Raw genomic sequence first — 21,385 nt, forward strand, 5'->3', positions numbered from 1 at the left:
AGCTAATTCAAATGGCTTTGTAGTCTATGTATATGTATAATGTGGATCATCAATTGTGAGGTCTATGCGACCTTATAATAGTCAAATTTTAGTTTGACTCCCCAAACATTGACTTTTGGCATGAATTGTTTCGAGTTTCTTATCAAATGCTTTGTTATGATTGGTCTTTCTTAAATCATCGTTTGTATCTACTAGTCATATTCGATTTCAAGCATTGGAACAGTGTAAGTGATGCGAGGAGGAATACACATTCTTGCTGCAGAGGGGGGACTCAAGAGGTTCCAGGGCTGGTTGAATCTGGTGGTTTTTTTTTTGTTTTTTTTTTCAGAGGAAGTGTGGAAGTTACTGAAGTCGAGGAAGATCTGTCGGATGCACCGGTGCTAATGAGCTCACTAGCCGATCTCCCCGGCGATTTTTCTAGTTTATGCCTTCCCTAGATTTTGGTTTCCTTAATTCACCTGCCGCATGTGTGCTTTTTCGGCCAAATTTAAAGGACTACTGATCTTATTCTTGATCCGTAACGGTGTACTCTGGCACTAGCTTTTCACCGAGTTCATTGATCACTAACCATAGTTGGAAATGAATCTCGATTTCTACTGCTATATTAGCAGATGTTATATCTTCCCTTGCATCTAATGTGACTATTAATAAACACACGGACAGAACCTGTAATGTAAGGAATGTGAGCTGGCCTTGGTGCAAGGGCAGATATACCATCTTTACTTTTCCACTTTCGTCATAGATGAATCGAGACTAAAGCGCACTCAATTCTGTCAACTTTCTACTTTCGTCCAAGACAGCCGACTTTAAGGCAATTGGGATGACCAGACAAACTGTTCATGGCTCGAATTTCTGAGAGAATAATAAAAAAACTTTATCAATGAAGTGGCAAATAAAAAAAGCTTAATTAAGAAACCATGGCACTCTAGATTAACCCATTCAAGTTATCGTTTGCTTTAGCGCGTCCCGTATCGAGCATCGCAGATGTAGGCACTTTCATAAAAGTTCCTCCATCCTGGCAATGCTCTTACCTAAGAGCGATTGTGGGGTTCCGATACTGAACGATGTTGTTACGTTAAAAGGCACATCTTGTGAGTTAATTCCAATTTGATATATATAATTCAAAAGCTTCCTCTACTCGATGTACAATTCGTTTCAATTTTGCTCTCTTGCCATCCTAGAAGCATGTTAGGAGCCACTCCTTATCTGGGCTCATTGCCTCAGCGGTCAGTCCTTGCTCTCGTCGGACTTGTTCTTTACAAAATCCAAAAACAAAAAAAATTGGGGAAACACAATTATCATTTCATGCATCAAGCACCTATCAATTGATTAGAACTTAGTGCTCATTGCCTCCAAGCTAGTCAATTCCTCACCTCTTAACACTGACCACAGATATATTTTTGGTATGGAAAAACTAATTTTATTGAAGTAAGGAGTTCTTAACCATAAAAGCTCGACGAAGGAGCACCAAGACAAAGTAAAATTCCAAAGGTTTTGAGAAGGGTTGACTACTCACTCCATGTCTTTGGGCTTTAGCCACCCAGTTTGCAGCTTGGTTAGCACCTCTATCGATATGGGCTACAAAGACAATAGAAAGCCGGCCCAGTAAGTCGCGGGCCTCTAAGATAATGGCGTTAACTTCCCACGGAGGCTGATCTGAGCTGTTAATGGCATTGACTACTTCCAGACTGTCCGACTCAAACTCAAACACTCCACTTCTTCTCCCTTGCATGTGCTTTATGCCTGCTACAAGAGCTAGGGCTTCCAGCTGCAAAATGGATGACGTCCGAATGGATCTAGTAAATTCGTCGCAAAGCACCCCCGATTCATCTCGGATAAGGCATGAAATGGCACCCATCAGATAAGACCATAGATATTGAGTGAAAGCAAAAATGGAGAATTGCGTTGAGCTCTTTGACACTCTCTTTGGCTCCTCTGTTGATGCATTGAGGCCGGTTTGTTTAGCGGAACATAAATAATCTAAAAAACATTTTATCAATAATGATCGCCTTATATCGCCTACAAAAATAAATGAATGAAAAAAATATTTCATCATCCACGAAAATAATAGATATAAATTATTGTCGATAATGAAAATATTTTCTTTGGTTAATTATTTCAAACGATACAAGCAATCATTCTTAAAAAAATATTTTTCAAATTTTTTTTTTAACGAAACAAATGAAGCCTAAATATGGTGAAGCCTAAATATGGAGCGTTTACTATGTTCATTGGCATAGACCCAAGACCCTTGAGAAGTACTTGTAAGGAACTCTCTACTGTCCCTTCTATGATGACCTTAAACAAATGGCGAAGTCCGCCGAAGACGCTTGGCCTGAGCCTACGAGTCTCGATCACCAGATCGTGTGGTTTATCAGTTGTGGGGGTGGAAGGTGCCAAGCAACGTCTATAGCTTCTATTTCATCTTAAACCTTTCAACTCGGGAATCGGCCCTACTCGGCTGTTTCAATCTAGGATCGCAACTGACCTTGACAAGTTCGGTTTCAAGGTAGAACTTGAACCTCGATCGATTTTAAACCGGTTCACCCCTAACCCTCATTAAGTTCTTCGGCTCTTCAGTATTGAATATGTTTGACATATTATGCTTGTTTTATACTATTCGTATTTTGTGTATATATATATATTAAAATGAACGGAAGAAAAGAGAAGCTTAGGCTGGTTTTGGGGTTGACCTCAGCACTGGCTTGCAGCCGAACGATTCGATTCCAGGTCAGGTCAACGTGTCGGTTCCAATTTTTATGTCTGCAACTTACCCGCCTAGAAAAGGAAAATATAATAAAAGAAAGAGAAAGAGATACTTAAGTATAACGGGAGCGAAGCAAATCAATATGACCATTCATGCCGCTTTCTTTCCTTAATTTTTCGAAGGAGTAGAATATATATATAGTCAGTACGGTTCGAATTTCCCTTAGTATCGGACCCAACTAGCCGATTTGGTCCGGCCGGTCCCGGCGGTTCCCGGTCCGTCTTGCTTACCCGTATTCGATCACCCTTAGCCTTAGGGAAACAAACTATATATAACTATTTAAGAAACAATGAGAAAAAGACGAAAATGGCCCGACAAACCAAAGCGAGCAAGATTCTCTCGTCCACACATGGGGCACGTTCCTGACGTCATCCTAACCGGAAAAACGGTGTCGGTTGGTCCTCGACCGCCTCCTTGTCTTCTTCTTCTTCTTCACTTGCGTAGTGACGATCTTTGGAAACGAAAGATGGATCGTCCTCTGTGTCTCTCCAGTTCGTCGCCTACTTCAGTTCCACGAGTCGCCAGAACGGCTTCGCATTTCATCGGCTCGCCGATCGCTTCCCCTTCCACGTCGAGGCCTAATCTCTCCGTGAGCTGCAGGGGGAGATTCGGCGGCGGCGGCGGCGGCAACCCTCTTGACAGCTCGTCCGCTCGCGGCGTCCTCGGTGTCGAGCCGAGCTGCTCCGCCGCCGAGCTCAAAGCAGCTTTCCGAGCCAAAGTATTGATTGCTTTTGATTCTGTTTCTTGATCTTTCTTGGTTTGTATCGAAGCGGTTGATGTGTTTGTCTTCTGATGGAAAGGTGAAGCAGCACCATCCTGACGTGAACAGAGATGGCGATTCTGATGCCATGATTCGGCTCGTGATTCAGGCTTATGAGGTTTGATCATTGACCCTAGTACTTCAGTCCTTCTAACTATCTCCTGTTACTTGGTTGACGCATTGGTGGAGTATGATCGCGCTGCCTACGTTTTTTTTTTCGCGCGTAAGCGGGCCGAGAGAGTCCATTTCCGCAAGCAGGGTCTTTGGGCATATGGGTTGATACAGAGATGACTAAACACGAAGCTAAATGAATGTTTGCTTGATTAACATCACTTGCAAGAACGATTTTCTTGAAAAAGAACTTCTGTCACCGCAGAACCATGGCGTCCCTCTGGGTTCTGATTACTATAGTGTTGGTATCAGTTAAATCACTTAAGCAGTGTCTGCTATTACAAATAGCACTATAGCTAGTTTATCATGAAACACGGATTGCTTGTTGAACTGTGAGAATTCCACGAAACTAGGATAACGGCAAGGAATGCTCGCCTTGAAAATATTTTACATCTGGAATTTGTGTTTAGAATAATGGCACGGAATGCTCTCCCAGAAGTTAATTCTGATTACTGCTCGAGGGACCTAGCATTTTCTTTTTTTTGCGAATTTTTTTCTGGAAAACTCTGTAAATACTCACCTCTTAGATACGCATTTGTTGTGAGTGCGACTGCATGAATTTCAACGTTGGAAGCTTTTCTATTGACAAAGTGTATCTAGTTTCTAGGGTTCTTGCCATGTTTATGAACTGGTGACTACAAAGTAAAAATTGGTGATTATGGTGAGGAATGATGTGTGCAGATGCTATCGGACTACAGCTGGTCTGAAATCATTGAGAGGTGAGGCAGATCTTTGTGCCTTTAGCTTGCAGAATTAGCTGGCAGAGCATTTTTCGGTCGACCTTAAAATTCAGACCTTTATATGCTCTCAAGTCTGTAATTTGGGCGAAAAGAAAAAAAGTCTGTTATTTGGAAGTTTGAGATGTTATTGAGTCTTCTACTCTTCTAGGGACTCATAAGCTGTTTATCTTTGTGAACTAGATCCAATTGTTTCGGGGGACTTGCTGTTCATATTCGGTGTTAAGTCAAAAAGATTGGAGTCGGTTATGGTATATTTTTTCTGTTAATATGATGGTAACGTTCTGTTCTTTGTCCAGTGAATGCCTAGATCCTTTTGATCAACCAGAATGTGAAGCACTTGATCTGTTTGTGAATGAGCTTCTTTGTGTCGGCAAAGGTACTCATTACTGGCTTTATCCTTTTACTCATGAACTTTTGCATATCCACGTCAGTACTTCAGCGATGCCTAGACCTGCTAAAAGGGTGCTTCTTCATGGGATCTTGCTTTTGTAAAACTGGCTTTAGCTGCAATCTAGGCCTCTAAAGCTTGTACTCTCTTCTGATCAAGGAAATATCCGAAAAAGGTAAACAGCTTGCAAGGCATGAACGTTCTGTGACTACTCACTAGCAGTTGAAAGTGGTTTGCCTGCTCGTAAGTGCAACGCAAAACCTGTTTCTGGTTGCTTGTATGGGGAAAATCAGGAATATTAGACACCCTAATTCTCTCTTACAAAACCACAAAACCAAATCTGACTTGAGACACCGAGTTCGCTGGCCCTGTTTATCTTCATCGCAGAATGTTCCATTCTGCAGTGTGTCCATATTCATGCGTCAAAGCAGCCCCACATGCGTTCACGTTTGCTACATCTGGAGGAACTGCTCGTGCAACTTCCCAAGGTGAGTTTGCTAGGCGAAGTCCTCCCCCGTTTTTCATATGCATGAGCATCAATGCATGCAATCAGTGCAGAGAAGAGGGGAAAAAGAAAAAGAGACTGATAACGTTACATTGTAATTAAGATCCCGTCTATTCTGCAGTATCTGGCTGTAGTCCTGTCACTCCCTAATTCCCAAGTAAATTAAGGTGCCCTAGCCATTGAACTGAAGCTGTTGGTTTTGCCAGGAAATGGTGATGACTATCCGGTGCAAATTGCTGTTGGTCAGTGCCCCAGAAATTGCATTCACTGTGTAACTCCTTCTCAGAGAATTATCCTAGAAGAATTACTTGACAGGTAGTCACTCACTATAATCTCCAAGATACATATGCCTAGTCAATCAGATTAAAGCACTGTCTGGCCAAAAAAAAAAATAAACGGATAAAAGCACTCATATTGTACTCTGGCTGTGGTTGTGTTCTTGCTTTTGCCTAGTTCCAGGGTGGCACCTAATCATACCTTTCAATGCAGTATTTGTTCAGGTCATCAAAATTAAGCACCCTTTGTATGCTTGGTTTTGCTTTTAAGTGATAGGTTCCATCGCAAAGGAGAAAAGAAAGAGAGTGGAAACCCCACTATTTTAGTTATTGTGATCCATATTTATTTCTACTACTCATGCATATTAACCTGACGTGGTTTTCTTTCTGTTAATTTGCCCTGTAGTATAATGGACGTGCCGTATGATACTTCAGCTGAGGCAGATCTGCTATACTCTTTGATTGTGAAAGCCAAGTTTGAGAATAATCGGTTCCGGAAGCCAAAGAAGCAGCCCAAGAGTTCAACCAAACATGTAGATTGGTACTGAAATGTTAAGTACAGCTGCTTGTTTTGCAGTAACAGCAATGATGCGTTACTCTGTTTCCATTCAAGGACTGCAAGCTGATACTACCAATTACCATGAATATGGTTGTCATTAATCAACATAGATGGTACTAGATGATACAACCTCATCACCTGAGCTGTTTTAACGGGAGGAGAGCCAGGGCAAATTAGTTCTGCAATCATTCTTTCAAGGATGATCTGGTTTTTGCATGCATTTTGTAGGATTTCATTGTAGAGCTTCTTAATCATTGTACCGATAGCAATATACCTATATACATCTACGCAGAAGGGTTCAGAAAATTGTATTTATCTCAAGTGTTAGTATATCTATCCGGCCACATATAGGTTGGACATTGAGGCGGCTGTAAATCAGTCACAGCCGTTCGCCTTGTCAGTTGATTAGTTCAGGGGGAACGGAAGCTTATCTTGTCATGAATGGATTACTAAAATGATGTCTCTGCCTCTTTATTTGCATCAGAAAGGAATTTCTCACAGGTCCGACGTTTGAACGATTTCCTTCGTTAACACTCGGTTCATGAAATCGTTTCAGTTACAATGTCCAAATCAAAATGACCTTTCTGTTTTTCTTCTTATGGTTATTAGAACCAGCTTAAAGGCAGAGCCTGTTAAAAGAGCATAGACTCTATCCACACGTCTCAAACGCTGAACTCAAACCTCTGCTTCGAGAGGTGTAGATTTATTCTCGCCTTCTTATATTTTTTAATGTAAAATTCAACAGTTTATATTTTGCCTGGACATAATTCCACTTCTACAAAGTTACATACCTATTAAAAACAACAGGATACACTTAGTTATATGAGCATTACTTTGAAATGGCTTTCACAAATCGATTTAATGACGAGAAAATTCCGGCTGCTGCATTGAAGAAGGATGGACCCTTCTCAGACTCTTCCACATCTCCATAAATTATCTGCAAAAATAGAATGTTCCACTGTCAACTGATGCATATGTCTTCACTCTTTGAATCCCAATGCCGATATCTTAGGAGAAAGTTTTTCTAAAAGCCAGTCATCCAACAAGATTTGCTAGGCACTTCGATACAAAAAATCTATGCATCATGTCAATGTGATATACATGTCGCCGTCACTCAAGATAATAGGTTGACTAACCTCAAGTTCTTCTGCATCCGGACGACTAACCATTTCTTTGGCAAGTAAATATCGGTTTGGCCTATCCTTATCGTCATAAAAAACCTTCCACAATCTGGTGCGAAGTGAAAAGGGAGAATGAAATATTAGGGTTTGAAACACATGGGACACCAACTGCATTGGGTGTTAAAGAAGAGCACCATGATTATTGGTCAAAATGGCCAAATGGTCGCAGATAATGAAGCAACTTTGGTGTCAATATTATGATTCACAAAATTGATATAAGGTAACCTTATAAGATTCAAATGATCACACAAAATAACTCAACTAGGCAGAACCAATCCACAATTTTGGTACTAAAGAAGCTAGACAACGATATTCACTAGTATCGAGATGTAGAGCTGGAATACAATAAGTTAACAATGATCACACATTTCTCTCATCAAGTATGGTATTGGCTTTACCAATTTTGGCATCAAACTTATAAATCAAACCAGCCAGGAAGTAGCCAATCTTCTATTTCAGTTTGGAACATCAAGGAGGTCACACAGCTAAAACCGCAAAACTGAGGCATAAAACAAGCCTAGAATCGTATAAACTTTGGCCCTGAACGAACAAAAACCAAAGAAGAATCACAGAGGCACCGCAAATGTTAGGGAAAAGAGGCACACAATTTTGAATCTTACCCAGGGTAACAACGGAATACAGCGCCAGATGGGAGGGGTCTCATTGAATATACCGTCGTAAAAGTGCTGCACATCAGTGGGAGGGTTATCAACTTATTAGAACAACATGCAAATTAGAGCAGCAGACACCATCAATCCATGCTCATGAACAAGAAAAGAGGTCTCACAAAGAACATTTAATATTGAGAGCTTCTCATGTCATGGGATTTTGACTGAAGGGGAAGATCAAATTTTGGCCTTGCATTTTGAGGTCCTTGATAGCCAAAAAGGAATAAGTAGGGGCAACACCAAAATTAACATAGGTGCTTTGCGAGGCTAACAGCAAAAAGCAGCTCGTCTTTGAAATTGAATGAGTGCCCGCTTGATTTAGTTCACATAAAACAAGTCCTCACGAAAGTTAAAGAAAAAAAGGGAGATTGGTGGGCATGATATACGGGGAAGGTTTACCTCAAGAAGTATCGCCGCAACTTTCGGACATTAAACCCTACTCCAACATCTTCACTGATAAGGCGTGGATTCCACATGATGAGGGGCCTTGGCTGCAATATGCAAGAGAATGTGAGAGAATATTGGCATTAAAAGCATGAGAAAATTTTCAATTGGCATAATATTATAGACTAAGCTATTCTGTAATAATATGGTTGTGAAATGTTTTCCTTCTTTTCCTGTCCATCCCTTCACCCCCCACCGCGCGCCCCCCCTCTTTAATTTGGTGATTCATGATGCTTATGATCAGATTCATGACAATGCTATGAGAGGTAATACAGCTCTTAGAAGTTACACCTTCTTCAGGATGGCTGAGCAAAAGATTTGCATAGACTCCTGTAACAGGTATAACAGGACAGTCCATCCAATTTGCTTGCATCCACACAGATGTGCGCATCTGTGTGCATCTAGACACCTTTATTAAGACTAATAAAAGATTTTCTCTCCTTCCAGAAGTTACCCTGCCTTCCCTATATCTGATCATGAATGCAAATTGTTTAAGATAGGTACCGGGTCATCTGAGAGATCAGATGCAATCCGTTCCACATACTCCAACATCTGATAGTCAGGAACAACCATAACTATGATCTCATCTTCTTTTTCCACTGGTTTTCGATCACTTAAGCTGTATAAAGAAAATGGAAAAAAGAACTCCATATGACAAATCCATAACGGCAAATTCATGATAATTGAACTGAATGATAAGAATCCAGCCTTAATCAACTTAATTCAAAAGGAGTTCATGATATAGCGTAACATCAAAGGAGGAAAGTTACAATAACTTCACTAACCAGGCAAACATTACCTGGAGAATCCAAAGGCTGCATCTTGCCATCGATACTTTAGAAGAGCAGCAGCACCAGCATCTGGAAATACAGCTTTGATTCTCTAGCAATTAATTCGCAGAAGCAAAACATATATGAACTAATATTCTGAAGGAATCAATATACTTGTGACCATGGTTCAATGCATCAAGTTTTTCATCATGTAAGCTCCTTGAGTGATAACATTTCCCGATGCTCATGCCTTTAATAGGCCTTGCTGAACTACGACGTTGAGGAGATGAGAGTTCAATACATGATAAAATTACACGCACAAGCATGCATTTCGTAGGTCTTGATGAACTTGATTTTCAGGAAGCTAGAGTTTTAGACTGCTTGTTGTTCACTGGTCAGATAGGTTGCATATTCAGAGAAGACCCTCATTTCTCTATAACTAGAAACCATTACAAATTTTCGGACACTAGAAAAAGTTTCTGCAACTTACCTGACATCCTGTTTCTGCAATTAACGTATCCAAGAAGACCCTTGACAGTTCCCAAAGTTCAGCTTGTGCACCTTCATCATCCAGGAATTGCAGTTGCGGGATTAAGAGCTCTACCTGAAAAACATAAAAGTTGGAGATGCTACTGTAAGTACTTGAGTTAAGATGCACTAATGTAAGTTAATGTAAGATAACACTCCAGCAATCTTCCATCGACCCTCTCAATTAACTTAGTGGTTTGTCCCTCCATCAATATGATGACAAAATTTCTCAAAGTTGATACCTTAATGTCTAGGAAAGGTTCGTTCATATGCTACATGCACATAATAAAATTTAGAGATGGGGTCATTTGGTTGCTTAAACAAATTACACATTCCAACAATTATCTTTTTTTTTTTTGGTAAAGAAACCAACAATTGTCTTTTGATACTGCAGATTGCTAAGAATAATGCACAACATCAGAGATTACCCCATTCCCAGTCTTTTATACACCCATTCCAAATCAAAAGAGAAGAAACGCAAGACAATAAATAATTCCTGAAAGTTTCCTGAGCAAATGGTACATACTATGGCTCTCGTCCCTCCAGAAGACAAGAATGAGGCACTTGCTTCACTTGATTGCCGGACCGCACCCTCCAAATCAGAAGGCAAGCAGCTGAAAAATAAAGCACGTTCCGTCAGTTTTTCTCACTCTCAATGAGATAAAGCATTCCAAAGCGTCAAGGCCATTAAACACTCCCGATGGGAAACTATAATTGGAAATGAAAACTCATCACCATCAACACACCAAATGCTAATTTTGAGACCTGTGACCACTTAATGTCCGGCACTCTGGATTCATCATTTATAACACAACAATTACAACCAAAATCTGCCTCGTTCGAAGTGTAAATCTCCTTATGAATCCCCAACCATGTATGCCGATTCCGACAGGTAACTTGAAGAAGCTCATTCTACTATCAGCAAACTAAAACCACTAGCCTCTCATATATTCAGTTCCTACATATATGTAAAACTGAGCCGCGCAACCAAATCGAGACCTCCAGAATTCAAGCTCGAATGGCACAAAAAGTACATTCAAATAAATTTCCCAGTTACATAAATGTCCAACCAAGAAGCATATCATCATTCTACAAGAGTTGACAATCAAATTCAATCCTAGAAACAGTATTTTCATGTACCCTCAAAGCCTAACTCCACATATATCCCAGTAATTCCAACCACGGTAATTTGCAACGTTTCTTTCATTATTACTGAACCGAACCTGTCGTCCTCGTCATCTCCTTCCATAATTGCTCCTTCTTCTTGGGACTCTGGAGAATTCAACACACCCACTTCGACGTCATCACCCACCTCCTCTCCCTGGAACTTCTCGAACTTGGCACGCGCTTCGAAGGCGTGCCAATCTCTGCGAACCGAAAGTCGGCTCCAGCCACCAAGTGTGGAGGTCGAAGAAGGTAAGGAGAAGCGATTGGCGAAGTTGTGGATGGTGGGTGCGGAAGCAGAGCGGCAGTAGAACGAGCAACTGGGAAGCGAAGACGCCATGGATAGCTCTCCTCAGCCTCAAGAAGCCATGAACGAGTTTCACCCGAAGCTCTGTCTTCGTCACCACTTCGCTGAAAAATCTACGCTATTTATTCGTGTTTTTCGTTTCTTTCTTCTTTCTAATTTTAACTTTTATTTAACGAACCCTCTTTTTTAGATTTTATTTATTTATTTTATGACAATTTATTAAAAATAAATACTTTATATTTTTGCAATTTTTTTATTTTTTTAGCATTCCGATCTGAACACAGCCTAAGATTGACTTCGACTTGGTCTACTTATCATTTCAGTCGATTTGATTGCGAAAGTGTGTCGATTCGATTAATATATGGAATAGCATTCAACTGTGCTAAAAATATTCTAAGTAATTTGCCCATTAGTTTGAAATACAATCGGATCATGATTTAACGTAAGATGAGTGCGTTAATTTATAAATTTCTTTTATTCCTTAGGGAGCATGGATCTCCTTATCTCTAATAATGTTAACCATACATGGTCAAATATTTAGTCGATAAGCACATTGTGCGGTAGAAGAGTACCTCGAGGGTGTCCAACAATTGTTTGAATTAGCAAATTATTTATGAGTTGGTGATTATGAGAGATCCATTATAATATGTAATGGAACGGCGGTGCAGAAAATCTAATTGTGAGGCAAAGCCGAATCATATACGAGGCACTTGTCAATTACCCAATAAAGGAAAACTTTACCATTTCATCTCAGGTGTCTCGTGTTACTTTGTAATCGGTGCATTGGACATGGAAACATTTCTTACACATAAACCGGCTTGAAGCAATTTTTTTCAAGAATTATGCACTTTGTCCCTTAGTTGTTTTTTTGTTGGTCATAACTTTGTCCCTTAGGTTTAAATGAGAGTTTTTGGTCATTAGGATTAACTAAATTTTTTTTTGGAAAAATGGTTTAACTAATTAAGTAGCAACATTTCGCAATACGTTCTTTCTCTTTGGTTTATTACTTACGATAGACATAATAAATTTAACCCAAGTTCTATTGATAAATTGAAATTGTGACAAAAAAATTCAACTCCTTGATTACTTCTACCTAGGGTTAATTCCAAAAACAAGTACTAACTTTACTTTGAGTGATAATTTTGGCTCAAACTCTTTTTTTTTTGTCTTATAAAAATTCACCAACTTTCACTTATCCCAAATCTGGCCTAAACAATTTGAATATTTTACATCACGAGAGCCAGATTTGGGATTTGAGTAAAAGTTGATTTTTATTGAGACAAAAAAAAGTTCGAGTCAAAATTGTCACTCAAAGTGAAATTTGGAGTTTTTTTTTTAATTAGCCCTTTTTACCCGGTACCTTCTAACTTTGCCCCTTCTTAAGTTTTCGTGGTATTTGTATTTTGACATTTATTAAACACGAGACGCCTCATAAATCTTTCAAAGCATTGGAATATATTAACATGTAGAAGAGTCATGTATTTTTTTAAAGAAAAAATTCCCGGAATTTTCAAACAAATTTTCTCTGTATTTTTAAAAGTTTAGAAGAATAATCATGAATATATATATACCCACACGCGCGCGCGCGCGCGCGCGCAGACACTCACACTCACATACCATCGAATAAACAGAAAGCCCATTAAAAAAAAAACCAGAAAGCCCACGTCGATGAGGGCCCGTATTGGAGCCCATCTTCCAACCTTTGAGCCGTTAGGAGCTGCTTCGCCGATCCAACGGCTCAGAATCCTCCCGAATTCAAAATTGAATCCAATCAAAGAAAACCTGCGACTCGCGTAACGCTCAGAACCATCATCCTCTCCCCGCTCTCTCTCTCTCTCTCTCTCTCTCTCTCGCGATCTCTCTCTGCAACCAGCGCTCCAATTCCGTCCGGCGATTCTCGGATTCTCTGCCATGGACGGTACGTCTCTCTCTCCCTCTCCGCTTTGCTCGCGCCTCGTCGGTCGAGTTCGATGTCGGCGTGCGCGCTCGATGATCCGTCGCCGTGTTTCTTCCTCTTGGATCGATTTTCGTCTTGACCGGTTCTTGCCGCGCCCGCAGATCACGCGGTGGACATGCTCTCCGAGAAGTTCGACCGCATCGTCCTCAGTTCGGCCGCGAAGCCTCCGGCGCCGGCTGCGGCAGCGTGCAAATACGGTTCGTTCTCTCTCTCTCTCTCTCTCTCTCTCTCTCTCTCTTCTCTCGTTTCTTCCCCTGTCGATTGGAGTTTTTAAGGTTTTGCGCGCGAATCTTTGCGTTCGTTTCGCGGAAGTTAAGCCGAGGACGGATGTGTCTCTTACTGTTGTTGCATTTTAAAAGGATGAATAGCGAGGTCGATTTGTTTATGTAGATGAATCGATAGGTCTGGCACTGGTGAAGTTGTATTTGTTTTATGAGTTTCGTGATTTTGTTCATTGTATCTTTTTGTGTTTGAATTAGGCATATATGAAAAACCCTAATTTAAGGAATTTGGCTCCAGGTTTGGAGCGAGTCGAAGGAAATGAAAGTTCGATTGACGACACCGCCGAGTACAGCGGCAACCGGGAATCTTCCCCTGACCAGGGGCAGACCCTCCCCATACTACAGAAGATCATAAGTCTGAGTTCCAAGATACAAGTAAGTTCTTGGCAAGAAGTCTTAATAAAAATGCAAGATTTCTGCAGCATCTCCCCATTCTAGCATTCCATATGGTGCTTTTGGTGTCAAATCAAAAACGCGGTTCCGTTCAATTCAACCTAGCTTAGTTTAAAATAATTGCTTGGAATGTTCTTGTTCTCTTGATTATTAATTGGATAACGCTTCAGGATTTGAGAAAGGAGCACAGTGCTTTATCTGATGAAGTGAAGGGTATAACTCCGAGTGCCTTTGCTGGGCCCGAACTAATTGATATGATCGATCGACTCAGTAAGCGCTCTCTACTTTCTAACTCTTGTCCACATTTTTATACTCTGATTTCATCGTGTTCATTGGTTTCCTACATATGATTGGTAGGCAAAGAGAATGAAAGATTAAAGAAGAAGTACCTTGATGTGTCATCTGAAAGGAAGAGACTGTACAATGAAGTGATTGAGCTTAAAGGCAACATAAGGGTCTTCTGTAGATGTAGACCATTAAACTCGGAAGAAAATGCAAGTGGCTCCGCATGTGTGGTAGAATTTGACCCTTCTCAGGACAGTGAGCTTCAGGTCCTTTCCTCTGATGCATCGAAGAAGCCGTTTAAATTTGATCACGTGTTTAAGCCCGAGGATAACCAAGGTAGTGTGACTCACTTTCTTGCAGACATAAACCTCATTTTCACGTTTTTCGGAAACTATTCTTCATCCTCTCATCTGCTGCATCTTGCAGAGGCTGTCTTTGCTCAGACGAAGCCTATTATCGCTTCAGTAATGGATGGATATAACGTATGCATTTTCGCATATGGCCAAACTGGTACTGGTAAGACATTTACAATGGAAGGAACTCAAGAAAACAGGGGCGTCAACTACAGAACCTTGGAAGAATTGTTTCAAATATCTGAAGAAAGAAATGGCATTATGAGATATGAATTGTTTGTCAGCATGCTGGAAGTGTATAATGAGAAGATAAGAGACCTCTTGGTAGAAAGCTCAGAACAACCAGCTAAGAAGTGAGTCTTGTTGTTTCCCTGGATCTGGGATCCGTGCTCCTGTTTTATTTGATCATTTCAGCACTACTGTTAAACCTACTGCTAATTTTTTATTATAGCATATGACATGTCAAAAGTATTCTAGCATCCCGTTCTTTGGAATAGAATGGAGGTATGGAACACACCGAGACACCTAGTTTTGCCACCACGTACTCTTAGCTACTCAAGTTCAGGTCAACCGCTTTGACAACTGTCGTGGGACAAGTAGCTTATAGTCCACATGGACTCATTTATCTAGAATACCCAACATTTTCAGCATCAGGCATTAAGAAAACCATAAACTGATTAAATGGCTTTATTGTCATGTATATGTATAATTTGGATTGTCCACTGAGTTGTACGCAACATTGTAGTAGTCAAGTTTATGTTCGCCTCCCAAACATCAACTTTTGTCATAAATTTTTTATTTCTTATCAAATGTTTTGTTTTGATTGTGGTCCTTCTTACATCATTTCATTTGTACCTACTAGTCATATTTGATTTCAAGCATACAGTCTATGTAATGTAAGAAGGAATGCACATTATTTCTGCTTGTGATTGAAGGTTGGAGATAAAGCAAGCTGCAGAGGGGACTCAAGAGGTTCCAGGACTGGTTGAATCTCGTGTTTTTTGTACAGAGGAAGTGTGGGAGCTACTGAAGTCTGGAAGTCGAGCTAGATCAGTTGGATCCACAAGTGCTAATGAGCTTAGTAGCCGCTCTCACTGGTGATTTTTCTAGTTTATGCCTATCCTAGATTTTGTTTCACTTAATTCAACTGCTGGATGTGTGCTTTTTTAGCCAATTTTAAACAATACTGATCTCCATCCATAATAATGTACTCTGGCACTAGCTTATTCACTGAGTTCATTGATCACTGACCATAGTTGCCAAATATTCCTTTGCAGCCTACTGCGAGTGACCGTGAAGGGTGAGAACCTAATAAATGGACAGAAGACAAAGAGTCATCTTTGGATGGTTGATTTGGCCGGCAGTGAGCGTGTTGGAAGGATTGAAGTTGAAGGTGATAGGTTGAAGGAATCTCAATTTATAAATAAGTCCCTTTCCGCACTAGGAGATGTGATATCTGCCCTTGCATCTAAATCAGCTCACATTCCTTATAGGTTCTCTCTTTCTCTCTCTCTCTCTCTTCCCCTTTTTTATGGTTGAGTGTCACTGGTGTTGCGTTCTAATTACTTCAATCTTAAACAGAAACTCAAAGCTCACGCACATGCTGCAGAGTTCCCTAGGTGGGCCTTTCTCTAGTAATTTCTAAGGTTTTGATCTACCAAGCTCGCAAGACTTATTTCATAACATAGTTAAACATGCTTTGCAGGTGGAGATTGCAAAACCCTGATGTTTGTCCAGATCAGCCCAAGTTCTGCAGATCTTGGAGAGACCCTTTGTTCTCTTAATTTTGCCAGTCGGGTCCGGGGGGTTGAGGGCGGACCTGCTCGCAAGCAGGCAGATGTTGCGGACCTTTTCAAGTATAAGCAGATGGTATGGAACAGCATTCAGAATCTCTGGAAGTTTCACGTTCCGTCAGCTTATGTTGTTGCCTCTGAACTATTCTTTTATAACAGGTGGAAAAACTAAAGCATGATGATAAAGAAACGAAAAGGTTGCAAGACAATTTGCAGTCATTGCAGTTGAGGCTTGCTGCAAGAGAGCATACTTGCAGAAGCCTTCAAGAAAAGGTTAGAAATATACTTGCATTTTCTCCATTATTTTGCTTTTTCATCTTTCATAGGCAAGCCCGTTTGAGTATATTGTGTTAAGCCTAGAGCTACATTTGACACAATTTTTCATCTTTCATATGGTATGAAAAACACAATTTTTGTCCTCGGCATTTGCAACACTGGCCCTAGTCAAATTAACAAAAGCTTATCATGTTCAAAGTAACTGACTATTGTGTACTTCTGGCAGGTTCGAGACCTTGAGCACCAATTAGCAGAAGAAAGGAAAACTAGACTAAAACAGGAAACTAGAGCCTTAACAGTTGCTTCTACTCAATATAAAGCAATGCCATCTTATAGGCAGCCCCCTCTGAAGACAATAGCAGAGAAAAAGCCACCGCTATGCCCCTCCAAGCTGAGGCAGCCACTGCGGAGAATTACAAATTTCGTTCCACCGCCATCTCCATCATACAGAACTGTCAGTAAAGGCCAAATTTTAGCAGTAGAAAAAGAAAACATTGCCAGAGCAGGTGCTGCAGCAAACACCAAAAACTTGATGAAACCGAGACGAATTTCCATTGCAACTGGGCGAGCTCCTCCTTCAACAGGGCAGGTTTTCCAGCCCAAGAGGCGGGTTTCCATTGCTACCCTCCGCCCAGAATCTAATTTGCACATGTCAACACCGCTCCGTACCAACTCTTTTTTGCAAAATGCCAGTTCAGTAAGCCGGCAATCATTTGTAAAGGACCCGCGGAAGGCTCGGTACTCCAGACTTTTCTCCCCAATGCCTGCATTGAGGGGAGCATCAGAAACAACACCCGTTGCTATGAAGAGCAGCAGCAAGTTCATGGGAAGTCCTCCAACACAACAAGTGGGTTCATGGAAGCCGAAGCACCCTACTGTTGTCGCCTTGCAACGCAAATCCATTGTCTGGAGTCCACTCAAGTGGAGAGGGATGAAGAATATGAAGAGGCCTTCTCTGTTGCCTTCTCGCCCTTCATCCGAAGTGCAATGACGTAACTCGTGCACGCTTGCTCTTAACATCCTCAAAATTGTATGCGTCTTGCTTACGAGTCAGTTATTCTTGGTACAAGACAGACATCTCGGGAGATCTATCATTCATGTACACAGGCAATGACATTTTGAAGAAACTTGAATGGTAAGAGGATTAGGTTGAAGGAATTTAGTTGCTGTGGATTAGCCCTTCCTGTGCTTGTTGGTTTCATTTTGTGATAGCTAGGCACAACAATCTCCCTTTTTTGTTACTTTTTTTTCCCTTATTGCTCACTTTGTTTCAAAATACATGGGAACTGCAATCGAGTAGGAACACATTCATCAGATTGTTTTGTTGATAGCATCTTTAAAGCACTCGAGAACACTTGATCTTTTACAGCTGGTTACCAATTTCGGTTGGGGAAACAAGAATTTCTGTGTACAGGTATAATCTCGAGTTTTTATTATCCGCTTGAGTTCATAAAGACTCGACTCGATTGAGGGAAAGAGCGACTAGAATTCACGTAGATGAGGAAGATCACCTCTTTCATATTTGGACCACTAATTATAAAAAAATCTCGTGTTTGGATCATTCATTCAAAATTTAACTCGTGGGTTGCCTAATCCATGCTATTAGTATCCAAGTTTTTGCTCGTGTTTCATCCAATTCACGAGATTACTAAAAAAAAACCGACAATCTAATTTAATGGAATCAAATGCAAATTGATGATGACAATAAATCGTGGCATACTATATTGGCAAGCATATTGGACGTGGGAAACGTCCGAGCAGAATCTAAATCAATAGTTTCATGTATTTGCATTTACATGCTTTCAAGAAATCAATTAATGAGAATTATTTCAAAAAGAAAACGGCCCGACAAAAGGGCTAATAAATTTACAAAAGCAAAAAGTCAACGAGAATGAAATTTCCTTTTTCGGAGAAACCAATATAATAATAAGAAGAGAGAGAAAGTAGCCGTTTCTTGCATGCCCCTCGCTCCCTCCTATGATCTCTCTCTCTGTGTGATTGGACCGTTGGGGGACCCCAAAAAAGGATCCGTTACCACGACCCACTTCGTTTGCCTCCTCCTCCTCCTCCCCCACTTCGAAGGAGACAGAGACAACAAGAAACTCGAGTGGAACAAAAAGGAGTTGCCATTGCCAACACAAGTCCACCTTTTTGAAGAGAGAGAGGGAGAGAGGGAGAGGCCCATTTGATTTCAAATCCTTGGTCACTGGCTATAATGTGGTAATTGATTGGTAGGGGAGTGAGAGAGAGAGAGAGAGAGAGAGAGAGACAGAGAGAGAGAGATCAGAAAGACTTGGTCCTTCTGTTTAGTTTAACTTGTGAATCTGCATACAGAGAAGGGAAAAAAGATGGTTGCAAGAACCCCACCCAAGCTGAGAAAGATGGTGGCTCCTCTCAACCCTGTTCTGGTGAGAGAAACTCTCAGGAAGGTACCCAAGGACCCAATCCCTCTCTCTCTCTCTCTGCGCACTCGACTTTTGCCAAATTTTTCAACGTAGCGCTCATTTTGGGTGCCCATCCATCTGCAAGCTGAGAAAAGGATCGCCTTTTACGCGCTCTGTGTTCAGATGGGTCCTTCAAAATCTGATCTTTTTCTTGTCTCCAATGGTTTTTTGGTTTTTTTTTTTATGTGGGTCTGTGGAAAAGGTGGATCGGTGCATGGCGAGATTGGAGGAGCTGCAGTACACGGTGGCCGGCGGGAGAAAAGTGGTGGCCGGCGTGAGTTTGAGCCCTCGCAGCACTCGAGGTTATATCAAGACGAGCGTCAGGTGCAAGCAAGAATCAGTCAGGTGAAAATTTATCTTCAGGGCTTGTTTTGTGTGTTTTGACGGTTCTGTTCCTCGTGGGCACTCGAGTGCAAATTCTGAGTGTTGTTTTGGGTATATCCTGCTTGAAGCAGTGATTATACTAAATTTGGTGTTTTCTTTTTGCTTATTGTGATTTTGTAGGATCAAGAACTCTTCACTGAAAAAATCTCCCGTGGGCAAGTTTCCTCCAACTGCAGCAGGTACTCTCTCTCTCTCTCTCCGGGTATCAATTTTGGATTTTTCCAGTAAATATTGCCATATTGATCTTTCATGCCTAGTTGTCACAGTGTTTTGTTGGAAAGGGGTCTTCTTTTCTAAACGTTTGTGGCTTAAAAGATGGTTCTGTTGCTGATGGTTTATAATGCATTTCCAAGTTTTAGAGTTGGTGTACAGTGCCCAGGAAGATAGAAATTTTGACAAAACAAAACAAGCCCAGTACCAAGATTGATTTCAGTGACAAATCAATGATGTTTGTTTTGATTATGGGTTGGTTTGATCAATTGTTGGGATTACTCAAGTATTATGTTCGGTCCAGGAGACTGGCGACGGATGTCCTTACCAGCAATGCTGGTGGGTGAAACAGTGGGAGAAATTCTCCAAGCCAGCAAATTTGCAAGAGAAATTTTAGCTGCTGTTGCTCCTAAACCCAATCTTGTTGATGACCCGAAAACTCCGATGACCCAATCCAAGAACCGAAGACCGACGCATCACCCCGAAGACTCTGAGCTCAGGAGTAGAAGAAAGAGGGAGAAACAGAACAAGTTGAAATCTGAACCCAAATCGCCGACTCTCCAGAGAGCACGCTCGCGCATCAACTTCAAAGTCTCTCCTCCGAAGCAAAGAGAGAGCGAGAGAGATAATAACAGATACACGGCCAACAGAGTTTCCCCTAGGAACAGGCCTTGGGCTAAAAAGACTGTCCTTTTCCCCAACCCTTTGTTCCTCCCCGCAACGCCTGCCACAACCCAGAAGTTTTGCAAGACGAGGTCTCCAGTTATAGCCAAAAAGAACGTCGAAACTCCGCACAAGTTCTTGATCAAGTCACCACACTCAGCTTCCAAGTTCCAAGTCAAGATCAAGAGCCCGCCGAAAGTTTGTATCTCCCCGACAAGAGCTTTGAGCTTGAGCAAGAAGTTGCCAAAGCAATCGACCGCTGCGAAATTACGGAGGTCTTTCTCTCCTTCAAGATTGGCAAATAGATTGATGTCCCCATTGAAGAGCAGGAAATGCGTACACAAAAGCGACAATGGCTCGATGATGAGTGGGCTGAAACAGCGTCCTGCTGTTTCGACGACACCAATCCAATTCACTAGTCACAGCAGAATTCCACTGAGGAGTTAATGCTTATGTTTATGCACTGGTTGATGTGAAGAAAGGTTTTTTTCGTCGGAGAAATGTTCTCAAAGTTCATTCTTTGTTATCTCATCTGTGAGGTACTTTGGTAAATAACTCATTTGTTCATTGTTTATCTTTCTGGTGCTTTCTGCTACAGCGTAAAATGATATAGAACTTTGTGATGCATTGCCGCAGTCCTTAATGGTATAGAGACCTCTACATTGACTTCTGATTCTACAGGGTGTAGCAATATGGAAAGTTGATCTCGACCTTGTTTGTTATATTTCCTCTCTTTGCATTGATTTCTGTAGTTTCAATGTCCGAACGTTGAAAGAAGTATTCATACTTCAAATGACGGATTCCGCAGAATCGTACCTCAAGCCCCAGGAACCGAGATTACTTCACGTAATGCCTGTGTAGCAAGTACAATCACGCACTCGGACTAACACCGCCCTTATATTCACAACCGAAAACACTAGAGCACTATATACCATTGCCTTATGTTCTCGGTACGTTCTTCATGCATAACTCCCATTTTCCTTATGGAAATGGATGGGATTAATCCTGTAATTTTCTCTGGACACATGCACTCTCAGAGAACATCTTGATACCATCCAAGATATGCAGTCATTACAGGTTACAGAAGGCATAAGCAGAAGAAGATGGCCATGATAGAAC

General features: G+C 41.1%; 4 protein-coding genes across 5 annotated transcripts; 3 read left to right on the forward strand and 1 right to left on the reverse strand.

Annotated features, from left to right (window-relative positions):
- Nucleotides 1-3,195: 3,195 nt before the first annotated feature.
- Nucleotides 3,196-6,665, forward strand: LOC115691001 (uncharacterized). Its single transcript, XM_030617527.2, has 7 exons — nt 3,196-3,485; nt 3,568-3,645; nt 4,380-4,417; nt 4,735-4,814; nt 5,231-5,314; nt 5,538-5,646; nt 6,013-6,665. Exons 1-7 carry the CDS (start codon nt 3,234-3,236, stop codon nt 6,152-6,154), a joined length of 783 nt encoding a protein of 260 aa, XP_030473387.1. The 5' UTR covers nt 3,196-3,233; the 3' UTR covers nt 6,155-6,665.
- Nucleotides 6,666-6,938: 273 nt separating this feature from the next.
- On the reverse strand, nt 6,939-11,370 carry LOC115690999 (uncharacterized). Of its 2 annotated transcripts, XM_030617526.2 has the most exons (9): nt 10,980-11,370; nt 10,283-10,370; nt 9,719-9,832; nt 9,258-9,340; nt 8,963-9,077; nt 8,414-8,505; nt 7,967-8,032; nt 7,302-7,395; nt 6,939-7,102 (listed from the first exon to the last, which is right to left on the reverse strand). In XM_030617526.2, the coding sequence occupies exons 1-9, from the start codon at nt 11,258-11,260 to the stop codon at nt 6,995-6,997; spliced, it is 1,041 nt and encodes a 346-aa protein (XP_030473386.1). In that variant the 5' UTR covers nt 11,261-11,370; the 3' UTR covers nt 6,939-6,994. The 2 variants fall into 2 exon arrangements, with proteins under 2 accessions (XP_030473386.1, XP_056166056.1); XM_056310081.1 differs by lacking the exon at nt 7,302-7,395.
- A 1,645-nt stretch (nt 11,371-13,015) lies between these two features.
- Nucleotides 13,016-17,741, forward strand: LOC115691016 (kinesin-like protein KIN-14S). The gene is made up of 12 exons (XM_030617547.2): nt 13,016-13,145; nt 13,286-13,381; nt 13,704-13,840; nt 14,029-14,128; nt 14,216-14,479; nt 14,570-14,849; nt 15,432-15,593; nt 15,774-15,989; nt 16,078-16,115; nt 16,202-16,365; nt 16,449-16,562; nt 16,792-17,741. The coding sequence occupies exons 1-12, from the start codon at nt 13,139-13,141 to the stop codon at nt 17,554-17,556; spliced, it is 2,343 nt and encodes a 780-aa protein (XP_030473407.1). The 5' UTR covers nt 13,016-13,138; the 3' UTR covers nt 17,557-17,741.
- Nucleotides 17,742-18,624: 883 nt separating this feature from the next.
- Nucleotides 18,625-20,893, forward strand: LOC115690981 (probable microtubule-binding protein TANGLED). The gene is made up of 4 exons (XM_030617502.2): nt 18,625-18,994; nt 19,212-19,354; nt 19,514-19,572; nt 19,908-20,893. The coding sequence occupies exons 1-4, from the start codon at nt 18,914-18,916 to the stop codon at nt 20,711-20,713; spliced, it is 1,089 nt and encodes a 362-aa protein (XP_030473362.1). The 5' UTR covers nt 18,625-18,913; the 3' UTR covers nt 20,714-20,893.
- Nucleotides 20,894-21,385: the final 492 nt, after the last annotated feature.

The sequence above is a fragment of the Syzygium oleosum genome, unplaced genomic scaffold (assembly GCF_021117445.2).
Source record: "Syzygium oleosum isolate NSW1041296 unplaced genomic scaffold, Sole_v2.1 Sole_v2.03, whole genome shotgun sequence".
In the NCBI taxonomy this organism is placed as follows: Eukaryota; Viridiplantae; Streptophyta; class Magnoliopsida; order Myrtales; family Myrtaceae; genus Syzygium; species Syzygium oleosum.